Source organism: Solanum dulcamara, chromosome 5 (assembly GCF_947179165.1).
Source record: "Solanum dulcamara chromosome 5, daSolDulc1.2, whole genome shotgun sequence".
Taxonomy (NCBI): Eukaryota; Viridiplantae; Streptophyta; class Magnoliopsida; order Solanales; family Solanaceae; genus Solanum; species Solanum dulcamara.
The window spans coordinates 65243465-65264512 of NC_077241.1; the positions used below are offsets into that span (position 1 = coordinate 65243465).

The following is a 21048-nucleotide window of genomic DNA, read 5'->3' on the forward strand; positions in this document are numbered from 1 at the left end:
AGGTAGGAAATAAAGCAAGAATAGAAATCTTAAATTGTTTAAGATTTGTTATTTGTTATTTATTTATTTTTGAATTTATTTTCCTAATTCATATTGAAATAAGTTTCTTAATTTTAATTTAATTTGATTTGTTAGTATATATTATTAATAGAATGTCTTGTCACATATATTTTTTTTGGAGTGAGATTCAATTTGTTTTTGAGTTATTAAGTAACAAAGAGTAGAAAATTCTAATTTACTTAAGATTTGTTTTTTTTGTATTTATAGAATATGTTTGTCGTAGTCCATATTGAAATAGGTTTGATTTCTTAGTATTATAAATATATGTGAGATTCAAGCACAAAGAACAAATAAATTTGAATCGATCAGTTTTCTAGGGTTTGGTAGAGTTAAGCTCCGGATTCTGTTTTTTTCTCTTCCATGGCTTCCCTAGGTTATGCCGTTTCACCCAGAGGATTTGGTAGAGTTCAATTCCAGGGTATTAATATTACTTATTTTAAGACATGGAGCAATTGTACCTCTGCTCAGATGGAATCAGCCAGGCTACTACTTCCTATTTAGTAGTAATTCTCTTTTCCAGTCGACTAGTGATCAAGAGGAACAACTCTTAAGTTGTTTTTATTGTGATCTCTACATCTCCAATAAACAGAAAAATGGAAAGGTACACAATTATTAAGGAAGTTGGTAATGGTACATATGGGAGTGTATGGCGAGCTTTGAATAAAGAGACTGGTGAAGTGGTTGCAATTAAGATATTGAGGAAGATGTATTATTCATGGGAAGAATGCATCAACTTGAGAGAAGTCAAGTCGTTGAGGAATATGAGCCATCCAAATATCGTTAAGCTTAATGAAGTGATTAAAGAGAATGACATATTATACTTTGTGTTCGAATACATGGAGTGCAACTTATATGACTTTATCAAGGATAGGCCTACACTATTCTTAGAATCAGAGGTGAGAAATTGGTGCTTCCAAATATTTCAAGGTCTTGCATACATCCATCAACGTGGATATTTTCATCGCGATCTTAAGCCAGAGAACTTGTTGGTTTCAAAAGATCATACAATAAAAATTGCTGATTTCGGTCTTGTTCGGGAGATCAATTCTCAGCCCCCATATACGGAATATGTCTCAACACGTTGGTATCGTGCCCCTGAAGTTCTTCTACAATCACCAATATATGGTCCCGCTGTTGATATGTGGGCAATGGGTGCAATAATGGCTGAGTTATTAACTCTTCGTCCTCTATTCCCTGGTTCAAGTGAAGCAGATGAGATTTACAAAATATGCAGTGTTATAGGTAGTCCATCAAAGAGTGAATGGGCTCATGGGCACCAACTAGCTGCTGCTATCAACTACCAGTTTCCACAGATCCCTGGTGTAAATCTGTCTATATTACTCCCATCTGCTAGCGAGGATGCAATTAATCTGATCACTTCACTTTGTTCGTGGGATCCTTGCAAGAGGCCAACAGCCGTCCAAGTTCTTCAGCACCGTTTCTTTCGGAGTTGCTTTTATGTACCTCCATCATTACGCTCTATGATTGTTGTTACTCCATCTGCTGGAATGAAGGGTTCCTCAGAGCAAAAACCCAGCAGATGGACTCAAAGCCTAATAGCAACTTCTATCCAGAGAAATTAAGGCAAAACCTATCTCTAAGTTTCATTGCTTGTTACTAATGCATAATGGGACGCAGATCCTTTTTTTTGGTTCCCAGTTTAATTAGGAACTATTTTTGGTTGGAATACAAATAGAATTCATTTTTTCTTAATTTTAATTACTCTTCTGTTACAATTTCATTGGTAAAAAAATTTACTTAAGAAAGTTATTGAATTTACCTTCAAATTATCTAATAGTGTGAAAAGATTTATACACACTAACTGGACACAAAACTTAAACTCATAAATCTATCTTTAATTCTGAATAAAAACATGATATATGAAGCAGAAGAGGACAAACGTGAATGAGCAGGCCACTGCTTGATAATTGTATTACTTGTCATCGTCTCTTAGGCAAATCCCTTCTTCTAACTCACTTTTAATGACCCAGTCTTCATAATTAGAAAGAAGCATATACTATGAACTTTACTTGCAGTCGCTTTCATTATTCTGGGATCAAAATTTTAATATTTTCATTATTTTTAAATTTAATAATTAAAATATATTTTATACATATATTATTCCATATAATTTGATTTTTTTTAATTACTTTTTATAAAATAAGAGACCTACATAATTATTCGATTCAATTATAAATTTATATAAAAATCATTGATTTTATTTAAAGAAATTTAAAAATTAATTCGATATGATTGGATTCGTTTGTTAGACTGATTTTTTTAAAAAGAGAAAAGACATAAAGACACAACTTAAGTTGTCCGCGCGTGAACAACTTTTTTTCTTTACGGAACCAATCATTTCATTACTTTTTAATTTTTATTTTTCTTTCCTTTTTTAATTTTTATTTTCTATTGAATTCTTTGATTTTCCGATCTTCTTCAACACGTTGATAGCGATTTTCGTCGTCGTGTTTGATTTTATTTAATAGGAATGATGAAAAGGTAATAAAAATGACAAGAAAAAATAAAGAGGGAGATGGTTACTATTGATCACCATTTTATCCGGTGAAAAAATATTTTTCGGCTACAAGAGATATTTTTTGCACTACATTGATAATAAATTTTGACGTTGGTGTTTAATTTTTTCGATAAAGATAATAAAACGTCAAAGAAAAAAATAAAGAGGGAGATGATCATTACTAGTCACCATTTTATCTGGCGAAAAAAACATTTTTCGGCAATAAATGCTTTAAATTTTACCTCCACTTTTATGATCTACTTCACTTTTTTTTTTAATTTATAATATTAATAAATATGACCTTCTTAATTAATATATCATTAAAAAGAAAGGAAGTTGATTGAAGAAGAAAAAAATGGAGGAGGGCTTGAACGTGGGGTGTAGGGATAAGAGGTGGGAGGTGAAAGAAGAAGAAAGAAAGAAAATTGGAGGAGGGGTTGGAACGGGGGTGGATAGGGGGAAATCAAAAAGTAAAAGAGAGAAAAAGAATAATTGGTATGTGACATTATTTTGTTTTAAAAAAATGGGGCTAATAGAAAAATAAGGCAATAATATTATTTTAAAATTACAAAAATGAGACAATTTGAATGATATTATAAACTAACTAACTTGACAATTTTATAAAGGAAGAAGAGCAAGAGAATATAAAGAAAGTATTAATATAGAGAGAGTAGTAGAAATTTCTTCTTTTGTGTGTTTTTACATTGAAGAGTAAGGCTATATTTATAGCCATATATACAAGTGGAGGAAAATATTAGTGGGCAATTTACTCACTTAAAAAGTAAATGGACTATCCACTATTGTGAAGTGGACAACCAATTTACTTGATTGATAACACTCCCCCTTGGATGTCCACGTGAAATGTGTCTCATTAAAAATTTACAAAAAATTAATATACATTGTTATTCTGAACATCCATAGATGTTGTGCCTCGTTAAAACCTTACTAGAAAAAATCCAATGGGAAAAAGTCTAGTGAAGAAAAAAAGAGTACACACATCTTGTAATACGCCTTGAGTGCTGCCTCATTAAAAACCTTACTAGGAAAACCCGATGGGATAAAATCTTGGCTAAGAAAAAAAGAGTACAATGCGTATTTTGCTCCCCCTGATGAAAACATCACTTAACATCTCGAAGACGACGCATTCCAATTTTGTATCTCATTTTCTCAAAGGTTGAAGTTGGCAATGCCTTGGTAAACATATTTGCTAAATTGTCACTTGAACGAATTTGTTGGACATCTATTTCACCCTTCTTTTGAAGATCATGAGTGAAAACGAATTTTGGTGAAATATGTTTTATTCTATCTCCTTTGATGTATCCTCCCTTCAGTTGATCTATACATGCAGCATTGTCTTCATACAATATTGTTGGAGCATTTTTTGTCAAAGAAAGGCCACATGTTTCTTGAATGTGTTGAGTTATTAATCTTAACCAAACACTTTCTCGACTTGCTTCATGACTGGCTATTATCTCTACATGATTTGAGGAAGTGGCAATCATAGTTTTCTTTGTTGAACGCCATGATATAGTTGTACCACCACATGTAAATAAATAGCATGTCTGCGATCGACCTTTATGGAGATTAGATAAATATTCCGCATCTCCATAACCGATCAATTGTGACGTGGAATCATTTGAGTAAAACAAACCCATATCAATGGTACCTCGAAGGTATCTGAATATATGCTTAATTTCATTCCAGTGTCTTCATGTTGGGGAAGAACTAAATCTTGCTAACAAGTTTACTGGGAAAGCTATATCTGGTCTAGAATTGTTGGCAAGATACATTAATGCACCAATTGCACTAAGGTATGGTATTTCAGCCCCAACAAGCTCTTCACTATTTTTGTGAGGTCGAAATGGATCTTTATTAATATCAAGAAATCTCACAACCATTGGGGTACTCAATGGATGTGTTTTATCCATATAAAACCTCTTTAAAATATTTTCAGTATATGTTGATTGATGGACAAATATCCTATTTGTAAAATGTTCAATTTGTAGACCAAGACAAAATTTTGTCTTTCCAAGGTCTTTCATTTCAAACTCCTTTTTCAGACATTTTACTGCCTTTGAAAGTTCTTCCGGAGTTTCAATAATATTCAAATCATCAACATATACTGCTATTATGACAAATTCAGATCCAGACCTTCTCATAAAGACACAAGTGCAAATTGGATCATTTTTATATCATTCTTTTAGCAAATATTCGCTAAGACGGTTGTACCACATTCGCCCTAATTGTTTCAACCCGTACAAGGATTTTTGAAGTTTTATTGAGCAATTGTCTCGAGAATCCTTGTATGCTTCAGGCACTTTGAACCCTTCGGGGATTTTTATAAAAATGTCGTGGTCCAATGAATCATATAAATAGGCAGTGACCACGTCCATTAAGTCCATTTCAAGCTTTTCATGAACTGCCAAATTCATTAGATACCTGAAGGTAATTGCATCCACCACAGGGGAATATGTTTCCATATAGTCAATGTCAGGTCTTTGCGAAAAACCTTGGGCTATAAGTCGTGCTTTATATCTTACGACTTCACTCTTTTTATTTCATTTACGCACAAAAATCCATTTGTACCCTACTGGCTTGACACCTTTAGGTGTTCGGATTATTGATCCGAAAACTTTACATTTTCAAGTGAAGTTAACTCTGCTTGAATTGCATCCTTCCATCTTGGCCAATCATTTCTCTGTCTGCATTCATCGACAAATTTTGGTTCAAGATCCTTACCTTGTTGCATTATTTCAATGGCAACATTATAAGCAAAAATATTATCGACCACAATATCATTTCGGTTCCACCATTTTTCTGTCGAGACATAACTTATTGAGATTTTTTCATTCTCATTATTTTCAGGTACTTGGACCTCCTTGGTGGTATCACCATTTGTTGTGTCTTTGGGCTCTTCTTGAGCACTTTCCTCCAAATTATAATTATCTTGATCATTTATTCCTTTCCTTTTTTCGAGGATTTTTGTCTTTGGAACCAATTAGTCTTTCACGTTTTAAGCGTGGCCTAGACTCATTTGCCTGAATAAGTTGTCCTACTGGGACATCAACTCGAACTTGAGCATTAGCAGCTGGGATATGCGATTTAGTAACTCGTGGAAGGTTAGTAAATGCATCCGACAGTTGATTTGCAATATTCTGCAAATAAATTATCTTTTGAACTTCTTGATCATATTGATTTGTTCGAGGATCTAAATGAGATAGTGACAATGAATTCCAATCTATCTCATTTTTCAACTGCTTATGTTCTCCCCCTAATATTGGGTATACTGATTCATCAAAATGACAATCAGCGAATCTTGCCGTAAATAAATCTCCAGTCATAGGTTCTAAATATTTTATAATAGAAGGACATTCATACCCAACATATATTCCCAACCTTCTTTGGGGACCTATTTTTGTGAGGTGCGGTGGAGCAATTGGGACATATACCGCACACCCAAATATTCTAAGATGGGATATATTTGGCTCCCTTCCAAACGCCAACTGTAATGGAAAAAATTCATGATAATTTGTTGGTCTTATACGTACAAGTGCTTCTGTATGCAAAATAGCATGCCCCCATACTGAAATAAGAGGTTTTGTCCTCATTAGCAATGGTCTAGCTATCAATTGGAGGCGTTTAATCAATGATTCTGCTAGACCATTTTGAGTATGAACATGAGCAACCGGATGCTCAACTTTCATTTTAACCGACATACAATAATCATTAAATGATTGAGATGTAAATTCACCAGCACTATTAAAATGAATTGTCTTTATTGCATAATCTGAAAATTGTGCTCTTAACCTTATAATTTGAGCTAACAATCTCGCAATTGTCATGTTGTGAGTTGATAATAAGCATGCATGTGACCATCTTGTAGATGCATATATCAAGACCATATAATATTTAAATGGTCTACATGAAGGGTGAATTGACTCACATATATCACCATGTATACGTTTCAGAAACGCAGGGGATTCAATTCCAACCTTAGTTGCTGATGGTTTGATAATCAGTTTTCTTTGGGAACAAGCAACACAAGAGAATTCCTTAGATTGAAGAATTTTCTAATTCTTCAAAGTGTGTCCATGTGAATTTTCAATAATTCTGCGCATCATATTATAACCGGTCATGCCAAATGATAAAATCATTAGAATCAGTAAATCTTTTGTTTACAATGGCATGTGATTCAACAGTGCCAATATTTGTATGGTACAACCCAAAAGAAAGTGCAGATAATTTTTCGTGCATAATTTTCTTCTCCATATTTATTATAGTAATATAAAGGTATTCAACCTTTCCTTCATTTGTAGTCTCAATATGATAGTCATTTTGCGAATAACCTTAAAATTTAACAAGTTTCTTTGAGACTTACTACAATACAATGCATTATCAATTACCAATATCGTTCCTCCAGGTAGTAATAAGGCTGCTTTTCCAAAGCCTTCAATCAATTTTGTACTACCAGATATTGTATTGACATAGGCCTTTTTCATAATCAAATGACAGAATATTTCTTTTCTTTTAATATCGTATGAATTGTGGCACTATCCAAAAGGCATATATCTTCATTATTCATCTTGAATCCAATTGAAGATTGAGAAATTTATTTATCTTCATAAATAAAAATGCATTATAAGAAATAAAATAAGTAACAATATTGCTAGAAAAACATAAATCCCCTTTTTTTCTTAAAAGTTAAATTATGGTAATTTAGAATTTAAAAAATTATATGATTCAATTATGATGAATGTTACAATAATTTAGTTTATGAAATTATATTGTAATGAATTTGTAACACAGAAAAATGATTGATAATATGAACCTAACGTATCAAATTATTAGAATAAGAATTAACAAAGTGAGGTGTGACACGTTAATAATAAACATAATTTTATATTAATAATTTACTAGTGAATTAGTTTAATGAACTTAGAATTCAAAATATTTATGGCAAGATATACTTATTAACCTTAAATAAATATTATACATAAGTATTAAAAATAAATATAAAATAAATAAAATTATAAAATATTAATATAATATTATTCATCATGTATAGATAATTTGTTTATTGGCAAAAATAATACAATCATTATATAATATTAATGTCTAAAACATTAACAAGAATAAATAATTAGTATAATGCTATTAAATAAAACGAATATTATTTTTTAGTAACAATATGATATTAAGATTAAATAATAGCACACCAACAATAATTAATTACAACATTGTAAAATATCATAATGTAATAAAGAACATACAATTATCATAAAAATGTGGCCCTGATTTTTTTTTTTCAAATACATAAACGTAAAAACACGATAATTCAAACTACATAAAAATGACAACATATTGAAAAACATGAAATTAAACATCAATTAAGATCCTTAAAAAAAATTCAACCTCCAAATGAGTAATATCATTGAGGTCATTAAAACCATCATTCCTCAAAGTCAGATTTGCTTCAATATTATCATTATGCAAAGGCCTTGCCTCAACATTATTTTCGAACGCCAAGTGTGACTCTATCCGAGCATTAGAAGAAGAGGCACCACCTCTATTTGCCTTTCTTTTAAAAGAATTTTGATAAAGTCTTACAAAATGCTCAGGCGTTCGACATTCATTTTTCCAGTGGCCTTTCATGCCACAACGATGACAGTTACTTTTTGAAGGGCCATTTTGAGAACTGATATTGTTCTCCCTTTTATGTTGACCACCATCACGACGATTATTATATCGTCTTCTGTCATTGTCACCCGTCCACGCACATTATTGTGGTCATGATTTTTATTTTGTCTTCTTTTAGATTGGCCATGTGTTTTTATCATATTTGCCTCCGATAACGGAGTAGTTCCAGTAGAACGAGCTTCATGATTTTTCATTAAAAGGGCATTATGTTACTCAGCCATCAGAAGGCATGAGATCAATTTAGAGTATTTTTTAAAACCCTTTTCACGATATTGCTGCTGTAATATTACATTACAGGCATGAAAAGTAGTTAGTGTCTTTTCTAACATGTCCTCATCATTTATAGTTTCCCCACATAATTTTAATTGGGAAGTTATTCTAAATACAACAGAATTATACTCAATTACAGTTTTAAAATCTTGAAACTGTAATGCTCTCGCCCTCCTTCCATCCGCGAAGCTGAGGCGGGAGAAAAAGCGTAATTCCCCGGTGTCATAGGTTACCTTTCTATCTTCCTCCCCCGTGACGTTCCCAAAGCGATCGCACCCGTTTCAGCATATCATCTCGCTCGATTCAAAAAAAAAAGACACAGTTTTTTATTATCCAGATCTATATCGAAAACGAGCAGTTGATCCCACGAAAGCAATGCTGGCTTTGTTGCGCATCGGACCGGATTTGTCGTAAAATTGAGATTATTTCGTTTCCTTCCTTATCAGAGAGGGGCCCGCGGGGCTTATTTATTGAAAAACAATTCAAGTGGATCTTTCATTGTCAAGTATTCCATTTTCAGGCTTTCATCTAGATGATGACGAAGAAAAATCATAGTTTTTGCTTTATCCTGACTTGATGTTGTATTTCCTTCAATTATAGCATCACCAAGACCCTTAGCGGTAAAGTGGATTTCAGCATCAAGTACCCATGACAAATAATTTTTGCCAGAAATATAAGTGCCACAAATTTCAATTTTGACAAGTTTGACATGATAAAAATTAATTTGAAAGTAACAAAGACAACTTAAAAAATAAATTTCTTTAGTAGATATACCTGATATAGAAGTTAATTTTCTGATAAATTATTATAAATTAACTAACTTGACAATTTTATAAAGGAAGAAGAGCAAGAGAATATAAAGAAAGTATTAATATAGAGAGAGTAGTAAAAATTTTCTTCTTTTGTGTGTTTTTACATTGAAGAGTAAGGCTATATTTATAGTCAAATATAAAAGTGGAGGGAAATATTAGTGAATAATTTACCCACTTAAAAAGAAAATAAAACAGTCAATTTACTTGGTCGATAACAAATGGTTACTTTATCTTTTTTTCTATTTTAAAAAACGATTGACACTCCCCAACTCTCACACGTGCACATGCTTCACTTATCCATCTCAAATGACAAAACAACACATCCAGAGCAGGGCTTTGCAAAGAATAGAAAGGAAGAAATGGGAAAAGCAAAGGCAGTAATTGTTGGAGGCAGCATAGCAGGTATATGCTGTGCACATGCTCTCATCGCAGCTGGTTGGGATGTTGTAGTTATTGAGAAAACTCCACAACCTCCAAGTGGTAGCCCCACTGGTGCTGGCCTTGGACTTGACCTTTTCTCTCAGAAAATTATTGAATCTTGGATTCCACAACCCCAACTCCTTCAACAAACCACCTTGCCTCTTGTCATCGATCAAGTAAGTTAGAGAGTAGCTACTTTCCCCCAGCTATGTTGGTTTCTTACTTCAAATTGAGATCTTAGGGGTAGGGGAAGGGGAAACGGGGAGGAGATTACGAGGTGGAGAATCAAAGACACACTAATAAGGTGAACGTTCAGACAGCAACCAATACGATTTCTATGACTAGTAACTATTGATATATGTGTGTGCAAACACCTATGATGATGACATTGATATTTGGGGGGTAAATTGTGAGGGAAAAAACTCAAAAGGCAGAATATTTGAGAGGTAAGGAGGAGGAGTGTATTTACAGTGATTGATTTTTTTGTAAGTCACCGGTTTACACTGTGGAAATAGCCTCTTACAGAAATCAGAAATGTAGGGTAAGTTTGTGTACAATACACCTTTGTGGTCCGACCCTTCCCATACTTGCGCAAGCTAGCAGGAACTTAGTATACCGGGACCCTATTTTCTCGGAGATAGTCTGGTCTGGCTGCCCTTTTTTTTAACTATATATGTGCAATGGTAGTGTCATTACCAGCTATCACCTCGACAAATCCATCAGGCAGCCTGCTACACCTACAGGGTACAAAGCATAGGTGTTGGATAATCTTCCTATCAAGTTAGAGCAAAATGATATTACACTTAGTATTGTACTGGGATATGAACTTAGGATTTCCATGTTGTTATTCCTATGCCTCAATCACTCAGCCCTCCCTTTTGTGATCTGTCTAGCAAAGGGTAGAGGGGGGCTATACTTTAAGAAGTAAATTAACTACTCAGTCCATGAAAGAATCATGTGTACCCCTCTATTTACTTGTCTTTATTGAATGGAATGGAAAATACTGGAGTTGTACTATGGTACTCTTTCAACAAGTGATGAATAATGTCTTATGAACTTTAAGGGGTCGTTTGGTTGGAAACAAGTTATCCCCGGATAAGTTATCCCACTATGCATATGGGATAAATTATCCCATTACTATGGTATAAATGGTGGGATAAATAATCTCAGGACTACCTAATACCTCCAACCAAACGTAGGATAAAATAATCCTACATTTTATTCCGGGATTATCATACCTTATTCCTCACACGAAATGACTCCTAAATTAATCATTAAGGAGTATGCTTTGGTGTATGCTAATCTTCAAGCTGTTAGTCATTGGCCTATACCTTGCATACCCAACACTTGCAACAAAAATGCCTTTTTGGTCAATCACTATAGTTTTCTAAATGTTTGATTCTGTAATCTTATGGGCATCACAGTATAGTCTCACTACTAAACTGAACTACAACAGAAACCAGTAGAGAATCTCTTAGAGATCAGCTAAAGTGTTAATACTTGTAGGAACTCTTTCTGTTTTATAAGTCCAGAGATTCGGAATATGATCACAAGGTATGACAATGAGTTCAACTGTAGCAAACATGAGGTACCACATTTACATTTCATACTATGAGTTAAAAGAGTCCTATCCTGATGCCCTCTTGCTCACGGTCAATATGCGTAAATTTATAGTTAACAGATAACATTAAAATAAGGAGTCGGCATGTTTCATGTCTATCTACATTTGGCACTTGATTTAAGATTCACATGAAATGATGATAATTCTTCCTTCACTGGGAGGCCATGGAAGATACTCCTACTGATCAATGGCGGACCAGAATTTTGCACTAGCGGGTTCAGTTGGAGACGACAGTAGTAGACAGTACGGAAAGCATCGGGCACAAGAAGTGGTGATAACTTTAGCTTACCAATTGCACATCCACACTTCTTGGGCGCACGTGGATCTTCCCTGATAATGATATGTCTAATTTAGTTTTCAGTAGCTAGTTAGTTGCAAAATTAGTATTCCTCAATTTGGATCTTCATCTATCCTCGTTACTGAAATTATGGTCAACTACAGAACCAGGCAACTGATGGAGAAACAAAAGTGAGCCGGACATTGGCAAGGGATGAACATTTTAATTTCAGAGCAGCTTATTGGGCTGATCTCCATAGCCTTTTGTACGGTGCACTACCACTAGATATTGTTCTATGGGGTTATTTGTTCCTCTCCTTTTCCATGTACGATGACCAATCAAAAGTGAAAGTCGAAATTAAAGTTCTTGAAACGGGTATTACGATCAACATTGTTGCTGATTTGCTTATTGCTGCTGATGGTTGTCTGTCTTCAATCAGACAAAGTTTCCTTCCTGACCTTAAACTGAGGTTAGTAGATAAAGTCAATTAATGTTCTTCTTTCCCTGCTTTTAATCGAGGAAAGGCAACAGTTTTGGTGTTTTTAGTGACTCCTATTTTCTGGTAGATATTCAGGCTACTGTGCGTGGAGAGGGGTTCTTGATTTTTCCAATATGAAACACTCAGAAGCCATTATCAACCTTAAGAAATTGTATCCAGATCTTGGGAAATGCCTGTACTTTGACCTGAGCTCTGGAACTCATAGCGTATTTTATGAGTTACTGAACCATAGGTTCAATTGGATATGGTACAATAATCAGCCCGAACCAAACCTCAAGGTAATAAGCTTGTCAAATTCAGTGACATGGTTGTTAAAGTAATGTCAATCATGAATGAGCGTTCACATTAACCCTGATAACAGAGGAGAATTGTGGGTTGTGATAAGCTGAAGACCAATGTAAAAGAGTCAATTACTCCTTTCATTTCATTTTATGTGGCATAGTTTGACTGGACATGTGTTAAATAAAGAAAGGATTGACTTTTGAAACTTGTGTCGTATACATGCCAATAATTTGTGGTGCTATAAAAGCTTGACATTAAAGGTAAAATGAGAAGTTAAGTTATTGTTTCCAAATTCAGAATACATGAGAAGTTAAGTTATTGTTAAGTTATGCCATAATATTTGTGTGGCTATTTGCTAATGCTTATTTTTCTAGATCAGCATCTTGATTATTGTTCGTTTATATTGAAAGTATTAATTCTGAAAACCAATAATTTGTTATGAAATCCAGGGGAATTCTGTGACAATGAAGGTTAGCGAAAACTTGGTTCAAAACATGCATGAAGATGCTGAGAAGATTTGGGTTCCTGAATTGGTCGGAGTAATTAAAGAAATTAAGGAGCCTTTCCTAAATGTGATATATGATTGTGATCCTCTGGAGCAGATTTTCTGGGACAAAGTGGTGTTGATTGGAGATGCTGCTCATCCTACTACTCCTCATGGTTTGAGAAGTACAAACATGTCGATATTGGATGCAGCTGTTTTAGGCAAATGCCTAGAGAAGTGGCAAGTGGAAAATCTGAACTCTGCCCTTGAAGAATATCAGTCTATTAGGCTGCCAGTTACTACGAAGCAGGTTCTATATTCAAGGAAACTAGGTTGCATTAAACAAGGTTTATCACTTTCAGACCGTCCATCCTTTGATCCAAAAACTGCAAGTCCAGAAGATTGTGAAGAGCTTCAGCAGAAAAACATGCCTCATTTCTACGATATTCCTTCGTTTTTGAAGTAACATCACTGGTTTTTATACTGGTCTGGTTAATAAAGCATTGTTGGATGCATAATTGAGATGAGCATTTTGTGTATATGCCCATTTCGCAAATGACTGTGTATTCTGGTGCACCAACTTATAGCAGGCCAGAGTTACTGTTGTTATATCCATTTACAATTCACGACCTCATGAATGTAGTATAGTGAAAAAAAGAGTTGATATTTGACAGTAAATAATATCTTTGACAATGCTTATTCTCGTGTTTTAAGGAATAACACTGTAGACACAGTGTTATCGTGGCTGCTTCTATATAAAATTCAGGACCTCATGTATGATATTGATATTTCATAGCTTAATATGATTCAGAACATGCATGAAAAAGCTGAGAAGATCTGGGTTCCTGAATTGGTCAGAGTAATTAAAGAAACTAATGGGCCTTTCTTAAATGTGATATATGATTGTTGATCCGTTAGAGCGGATTTTCTGGGACAGTGGTGTTGGTTGAAAATGCAGCTCATCCTGTATTCATGGTTTGAGAAGTACAAACGTGTCTATATTGGATGTAACAGTTTAACTTTTGCGCTGATCCTGTATTGTTGGTTCAGTGGTGGAAAAGTAACCTTTTAAGTTTTGTCATCCTCTTGCTAACTTCAAACTCTGGATCTGCTTCTGAAAGAATAATAGCCCCTTCGGCCTTCAAATCAAGTTCTATATTCAAGGAGACTAGGTCTCATCAAACAAGGTTTATCATTTTCAGATCGGCCGTCCTTTGATCCAAAAACTTGCAAATCCAGAAGATTGTGAAGAGCTTCAGCAGAAAAACATTGTTTTATTTCGATGATATTCCTTCCATATTTAAACATTGTTGGCACTTGGCTCAATGGCTGCATGATTAAGCCTCGAGCATTTTCTATATTTGCTCATTTTAGCTATTGTGTGGTGTTACAGCAAGCACAGTTTATTACCGTCGACATCATGAACTGTAAACTCACACAGTCACTTGCTAACAAAATTTCATTGTCACTCGTCAACAAAGTACTCTCAATGTACTTGGTCCAAGAAAACAATCACTCCTGTACATGAGTTGTGTTGCAGACTTTTAAGATTAAGTAAAATTCTACGCTTAAATGTCCAAGAAGAAGAGAACTTCCAAGGTCTAAGGCAATGAAAATTTCCCATGTGTTTGGTTGAAGAAAGACTCAAGCCCATTTATTTTCATTAAAATTAAGGCATCTCAATTTCTGAATATTAAGATGTGTATTAAAATTTAGAGGTTTGAATCTGAATATACATCTGAATATTAAGATGTTACGTTAAAATCTGAATATTAAATAGTTAAGACTATTTGTTTTCTAAACATCAAAATATATAAAAATTATCTTTATTTAAAAAATAATAAATATAAATTCAAATAAAATACTAAATTGATCTAATATTATCAATAAAATATTTTAAAATATTTATATGACAATTAGTGGTGGTGATGACTAATGATGGTGATTGTATGTGCCAGTTTGGAATGGTGTTCACTGATGATGGTGGTTAGGGTTGTTCATGGTTATGGTTAAAAAAACCAAACAGAACCATAATATGAACCAAATCGATTAAAAAAATCGATATTTGATTTGATTTGGTTAGGTTTGTTTTTAAATTTTGAAAACCAATATTATTTTGGTTTGGTTTTGATTTTACTAAAAAAAACTACAAAAATAACCAAACCGAACCGAGAAATTATATATATATATATATATATATTATAATTATTTATCTACATTCATACATAAAATAAAAATATTTTGTTAAATTTTAATTAACTTAAATCTTTATCTTTACCATCTTCTCAAATCCAACACTTAAATTTTGGTATATAATTTTCTTGTAGCCCCTTCCCCGGGTAGTTCCTCAATTGTTGAGCTTGGGGTTATTTTTTTGCTATAAAGATTTGATCTTTTGATCTTTGATGTATAATGACTTTAGTATTGCTTAACTAAATCACTTTGTTCGTGCAATAATAACTCTAGTATTGCTTAAATGAATCCATAGTAGCTTTCCTGTGAATTGTTTATATACTAGGTGTTTGTGTCTATCAAGATGTGTATGCCTTCAACAAAGTTATTATTTTCAAACCGAAAAACCAAAATGACGGTTATTTTTTTTTTGATTTGGTTTGGTTTTAGAAAATTTAAAATCGATTAAATTGGTTTGATTTTGGTTTTAACTAACAACCGATCCAAACCGAACCATGAATACCCCTTAATGGTGGTTATGGGTAGTATTATGGAATAGTGGTTGGTACTAGTGATTAACGTGGTTATTGTTGTTAGCAATTGATAATTAATAATAGGGTGATACTGATAACTAATGATAGTGATGAATGATGATGGGAGTTAGAGATATATAATAATGACAAATGATGGTAATTATCGATAGTGATTAGTGAATGTAATAATGGTTGGTGGTAATAATTGTTATTGGTGGCTAATGATGATGATGGTTGATTTTTGTAATTGACGGTAGTTGTGGTTAGGCTGAGGATGGTAGTTGTGGATTATAGGTGGTGGTGGTGATCGGTAATAGTTGTGGTTGAGTTGAGGATGGTGGTTGTGGATAATTGGTTGGTGATTGATAGTGATTGTGTGTGGTGGGTGAAAGTAGATGTAGTGATGGTGAACTGCCATATTTGAAGAAATTTTAAATAGACATCTTAATGATATTGAAACTTTGTTATAGATCTTATTCATTCAGACCCATTAAGTGGTTGTAAAATAAGAAAAACAAAATAATTAAGATTTAGACCTTGAAAACAAACAAACTTAATGACTGACATATGAATAATTAAGATTCATACCTTGAAAATAAACAGACTTAATGACTAAGAATTGAAAAATTAAAATTAAAACCTTTCATTCAGTGCAAACAAATGAGGCCTCATGTGGAGTGAGTGTTGCAATCATAAATTAAACTAAAGGTGTTTCTTCATTTTTCGTACAATTTAATAGGTGTTAATCTTTTAATAAGACGGATAAAGAAAGATAATTTTCTCAAACAACATAAAGGCATATTTATAAATTGTAACTGTCATTCTGTCAACATACTTTTTCATATAACTTTTGTATATCCAATTTAAAATTTAGAAAATAATCACTGAACGCCAATCAAAATTCAGATATTGATAAAAAAATTTAAAAAAAAGACTTTGTGGAGGCATTCCTTTTACACGGTTAAGTATGATATTTTTATTTTTTGATGGTCGTTGTGTCCAAGTTAGCTTTTCATGCACCTCAATTAATTTCACGAAATACTTGCTAAATCTCACTAGTAACATATGTCAAATAACTATGTCTATCATAATTAGAACATATGAGAAGAAATTATTTAATTTTTGTATCGACTGAAATTTGAACTTGAAATTTCACAAGTGTGTACCCACTTCACTAATCAAGTCAAGAGGGAATAGGGATTCCACTTTTGTGCGCTTAATAACCAACTTTGACTTTGGGCCTATTGTGAAGAATAACAAATATGTAAAAGGGCAAATACAGTACATTTGAAAACCAAATTTGCATTCAGGCAGGACCTTATTAAGTTTCAGCGTACAAACAAATATTCCTTTGCTGAGAATAAGTACAAGCAGCACTCTCCAGGAAAAAAATACTACAAGTCATTCATGTTTCTCAGTTCAAGTGAAGTAATAATACAACAGTATAATTGCAGGTCAAACATGGCCTAGCTTATGTCGATTTCATTAATATGAATGCAATGAGAAAACCAAGAACCCCCTCAAATAATACTCCTACAAAAACAATAAACCATTGGCAAGAGAGCAAATACAGCTTCCAAATGATGGAACAAAGAAAGTGGAAGTACGCGATCATGCTGTTTTAGAAGGCCATGTTGCTTGAGCTGACATGATTATTCCCACAATCACTCCAAACAATCCCAATGCACTACCAAAAATCTCAATCACAAGAATCTTGACAAAAAGGGTGGAGTTTTGTGCATCTGACAACGCACAGCTGCTACCAATAATCCCTACGCAGAGCCTGTTATAGGAAGATGGTCAAGTGAAACAGAAGAAAACTCTGTATGCAAACAAGTTTCTTTAATAAGAAAAAAGTTACAAACCCGCAAACAAGGTTGGCAAAGCCCACAATAATTCCAGAGGCAAATATTGCATATCCTGCTCGAAGGGACTCCGCTGCATATATTTTTGATGCTGGGACACTCTCTAATTTAGTTTGCAGAATAATCGCCACAATAACACCATAGATAGCAACGGCTTCACAGAAAATCACACTACAAGAAGTAAAGATAGGTTAGCGTTTTGCTTTAGTATGAAAAGGACAAGTCACATGTATGATGTATCCAATGACCATAAGTTTGTTTAAATCCTTTGGAACAAGTATTAAACAGTGAGTCAAGCAGTAAATATTTTGAGAATGTCCATATAATACAGCTACCCATGACACCAATGTGACACAGATATCCCAAAACAGTAAGTATTGATACAACACAGTTGAACACTATGCTGCCACCTTAATGTATAGTTTAGACCCTAGGGGTTGTAGATCAGGTAGAATAAGGGGAAATCAACTATTATAACCAAGAACTTTGGTCCAAATTTGTGTTGATGATAAATCATTTAGTATTGAAGTGAAATAATCCTGAATAGAGTTCGGAATTCCAAAGTTTGCACATCATTGCCATTGAACCAGATTCTACCATAGCATCCAGCAGATTAGACGAAATTTGGGACCTAAGGTTCAGGAGAAACCTACATGACTGGGAACTTAATGACATATTGGCCCTTTTTGCCAAATTGCAGCCTTGCTCCATTTTACCCCAAGAGCCTGATGGGGTAACTAAAGAAAAGGTCACTGTAGTCAAGGAAGGCTGTCACAGCTTATGCTCAAGGAACTCAATGATTGACAATGGCCATGGAAGAATATATGGAAGACGAAATTACCTATCAAAGTGATGTGTTTCAGCTTGACTGCACTGCACAAGTCATGCCTCACACAGGATAATCTCTCCAAAAAGAAATTACAGCTTGCCAACAGATGCTACTTCTGCCACAAGCACACAGAAAGTGTCAACCACTTGCTACTGCACTGCCCAGTTGCCTCATACCTTTGGAATATGTTTTGCTCTTTTTTTGGTCTTTCCTGGATCATGCCCTTCTCTGTTAGTGATGCTCTTGAAAGTTGGAGTTCACGGAGTTGACAAAGCCATCAAGATTATCTGGGTGATGATCCCTGGTGCTATCTTTTGGTGCTTATGAACAGAGAGGAACAAAAGATGTTTTGATGGAATTTCAACTTCTAGAAATCTTTTGCGAGGCAGATGTCTAGTTAACCTTTTTTAGCTGGTCCAAATTGACTGTGAGCTTAACTGATCTATCCTTGTAAAGCTTGCATCTTCTTGGTGCCTTTAAATGAATCTACTTCATCAAAAAAAATATTCTTAATAGAGTGGACCGCAAAAAAACTTCTCATAGTCGACCCCGACTAACTTGAGATTGAGGTTGGTTAACTGATTGACTGATTCAATTAACGGAATTCAAATTCCATCTTCATGATAATTCAGTACCATGGGGGGGGGGGGGCATCGGACAACTCTTATCACAAAGCATCAAAGGATGGTTTACTCTTTATATTTTTTAGAAAATCCATCTTTATACTACTCTAGAGAACACAGGATTTTATGGGTAAACGACCTGTGTACATGAGTTTCCCCAAATTATTAAAACTATTTACCTAATCAAAAAAATTAAAAAGAACACATGGTTCTTTTCCTTTTCTCTTTTTTTGGATAGAGAGTAGAGGAAACAACTATGAAAAGAGTAAAGTGAAGGATGGGGAATGTAACTTTAGTAAACCAGGAAAAGGAGAGACTAAAATGGTCAATAACTAGGCAAGCACATAGGAAATTTGGGTTATGGAAAAATCTATAACTGAAGTAGTTAGCTGGAGATCAGTAGTCCTTAAGGTGCTCTAAAACCAGTGTACATGTTTAAAATTTGAAAGGATAGGCACCCAAGGGTGTGGCCTAGTAGTCAACGAAGTGAATTGAGAACCATGAGATTCCAGCCGAGACAAGGATTTCTTCCCATATGTCCTAGCCTTGGTGGACAGAGTTATCTAGTACCTGTTGTTGGTGGAGGTGGCAGGTGGCAGGTGGCAGGAGGATCATGGAATTAATCGAGGTGGACGAAAACTAGACCGGACACCACAATTATAAAAAAATAAAAATTTAAAAGGACAGCAAAGAGTATGAATCTTGTGCAGGTAAAGAACATTAGAAAATGAATATCATCTGTTATTAGGTATGAAGAAACTATATCATACTCCAGCTAAGGAAAATGATAATTAGATTGTTGTGAAATCTGAATACAACTAATATACTAGAAGTTGTATTCAAATTTCATAGTACAAATAGTGAAAACTTGACTTGGTAACTTTATCTTTTTAAGTCTGAAGAGCTTAGTAGTTATGATATTTTGTAACTCACAAGTGTGCTAGGGAAATAGGATAAAAAATGTTTAGGGTCTTGTGTTGTAGTCAGGTAGCATCTTTGGGTGTTTGATTATTGCCCAAGACTCTTCCTTCCGGGTTATTGATATAAACTACAGTTAAATGCCTTTTAGCCAGGAAAGCATCAGTTTTCATTCTGTTGCATTTGGTATCCTAAAAAGAACCAATCCGAGCTTCTAAGGCACCAATCATTAAGGCATTCTTCATCTGGGAAATAAAACTAAATCCCCTTCTTCCAACTCGTGAGGGGATGAACTATATATCAACAGGGGCAGGCATGTGTAGGCATACAACTTAATCCCTTCTTCAAAAGAATTTTACTGTTTATATATGGGTAAATTACATTTTTTAGAAAAAAAAGTTATTTATATGATTATATGCACATCTTATTGAAATCCCTTCCCACACTTAATGAATTCTTGTGTCCATCCATATTAATATCAAGGTAGTATTTTCTTAAAGAACAAGCCTAAAACTGCAAAAAGTTCTACTAAATCGAATGCAGCATTTCAGGATTTACAACTCACAAGGTTAATATTTATACTCTATGCCAAAGTCAAAATCAGACAAATAAATTGAAACGGAGGGAGTAAATCAAATGCAACATTTCAGGATGCACAAGGACAATCTTATAACAAAGAAAATCACAGGGACAAAATGGGGAAAAGTGTAAGACTCTGAAATTACCTAATGAGATTCTTGGAGGTGATTCGAGGAGCTTTGATTGCAGCACCAATCAGACTACTTCCAGTAATGTAAATCCCCCTGTACCATAACAAAGTCAAAAACTTGTAATCAGATTTGAGTACCCTTTAACAAAAAGAACATCAAAAACTTAATATTTTCACGAAAATATGAGTACCAAGCGGCACCAAGAACAGAGACGCCAATAGCTATGGCAATTCCGACAGCGGAGAAAGTGTAAGGTGAGATCTGTATCATAGCTCTGGACCACGAGCTTGATGCTCCCACAACCGCCATTGTTGAAGCTGCTGACATTGTGAAATCTGATTTTGCTTTGGTTTCTAACAATTTTCTCCTTTGTCGATCTTGAGATTTCTTCAGTTTGGGAGAGAGAGAGAAGGGGATAGAAGAGAAGACAATATTGTGTTGTTGATAACACGTGAGAA

At 34.1% G+C, this 21048-nt stretch overlaps 3 protein-coding genes across 3 annotated transcripts; 2 read left to right on the forward strand and 1 right to left on the reverse strand.

Annotated features, from left to right (window-relative positions):
• Positions 1 to 368: 368 nt before the first annotated feature.
• Positions 369 to 1704, forward strand: LOC129888384 (cyclin-dependent kinase F-4-like). Its single transcript, XM_055963368.1, has one exon. The coding sequence runs from the start codon at positions 654 to 656 to the stop codon at positions 1641 to 1643; it is 990 nt and encodes a 329-aa protein (XP_055819343.1). The 5' UTR covers positions 369 to 653; the 3' UTR covers positions 1644 to 1704.
• A 7900-nt stretch (positions 1705 to 9604) lies between these two features.
• LOC129889370 (uncharacterized) lies at positions 9605 to 13717 on the forward strand. Its single transcript, XM_055964642.1, has 4 exons — positions 9605 to 9953; positions 11840 to 12144; positions 12242 to 12452; positions 12906 to 13717. The coding sequence occupies exons 1-4, from the start codon at positions 9642 to 9644 to the stop codon at positions 13404 to 13406; spliced, it is 1329 nt and encodes a 442-aa protein (XP_055820617.1). The 5' UTR covers positions 9605 to 9641; the 3' UTR covers positions 13407 to 13717.
• A 3210-nt stretch (positions 13718 to 16927) lies between these two features.
• LOC129889371 (V-type proton ATPase subunit c''2) lies at positions 16928 to 21048 on the reverse strand. Its single transcript, XM_055964643.1, has 4 exons — positions 20781 to 21048; positions 20606 to 20683; positions 17511 to 17681; positions 16928 to 17428 (listed from the first exon to the last, which is right to left on the reverse strand). The coding sequence occupies exons 1-4, from the start codon at positions 20915 to 20917 to the stop codon at positions 17257 to 17259; spliced, it is 558 nt and encodes a 185-aa protein (XP_055820618.1). The 5' UTR covers positions 20918 to 21048; the 3' UTR covers positions 16928 to 17256.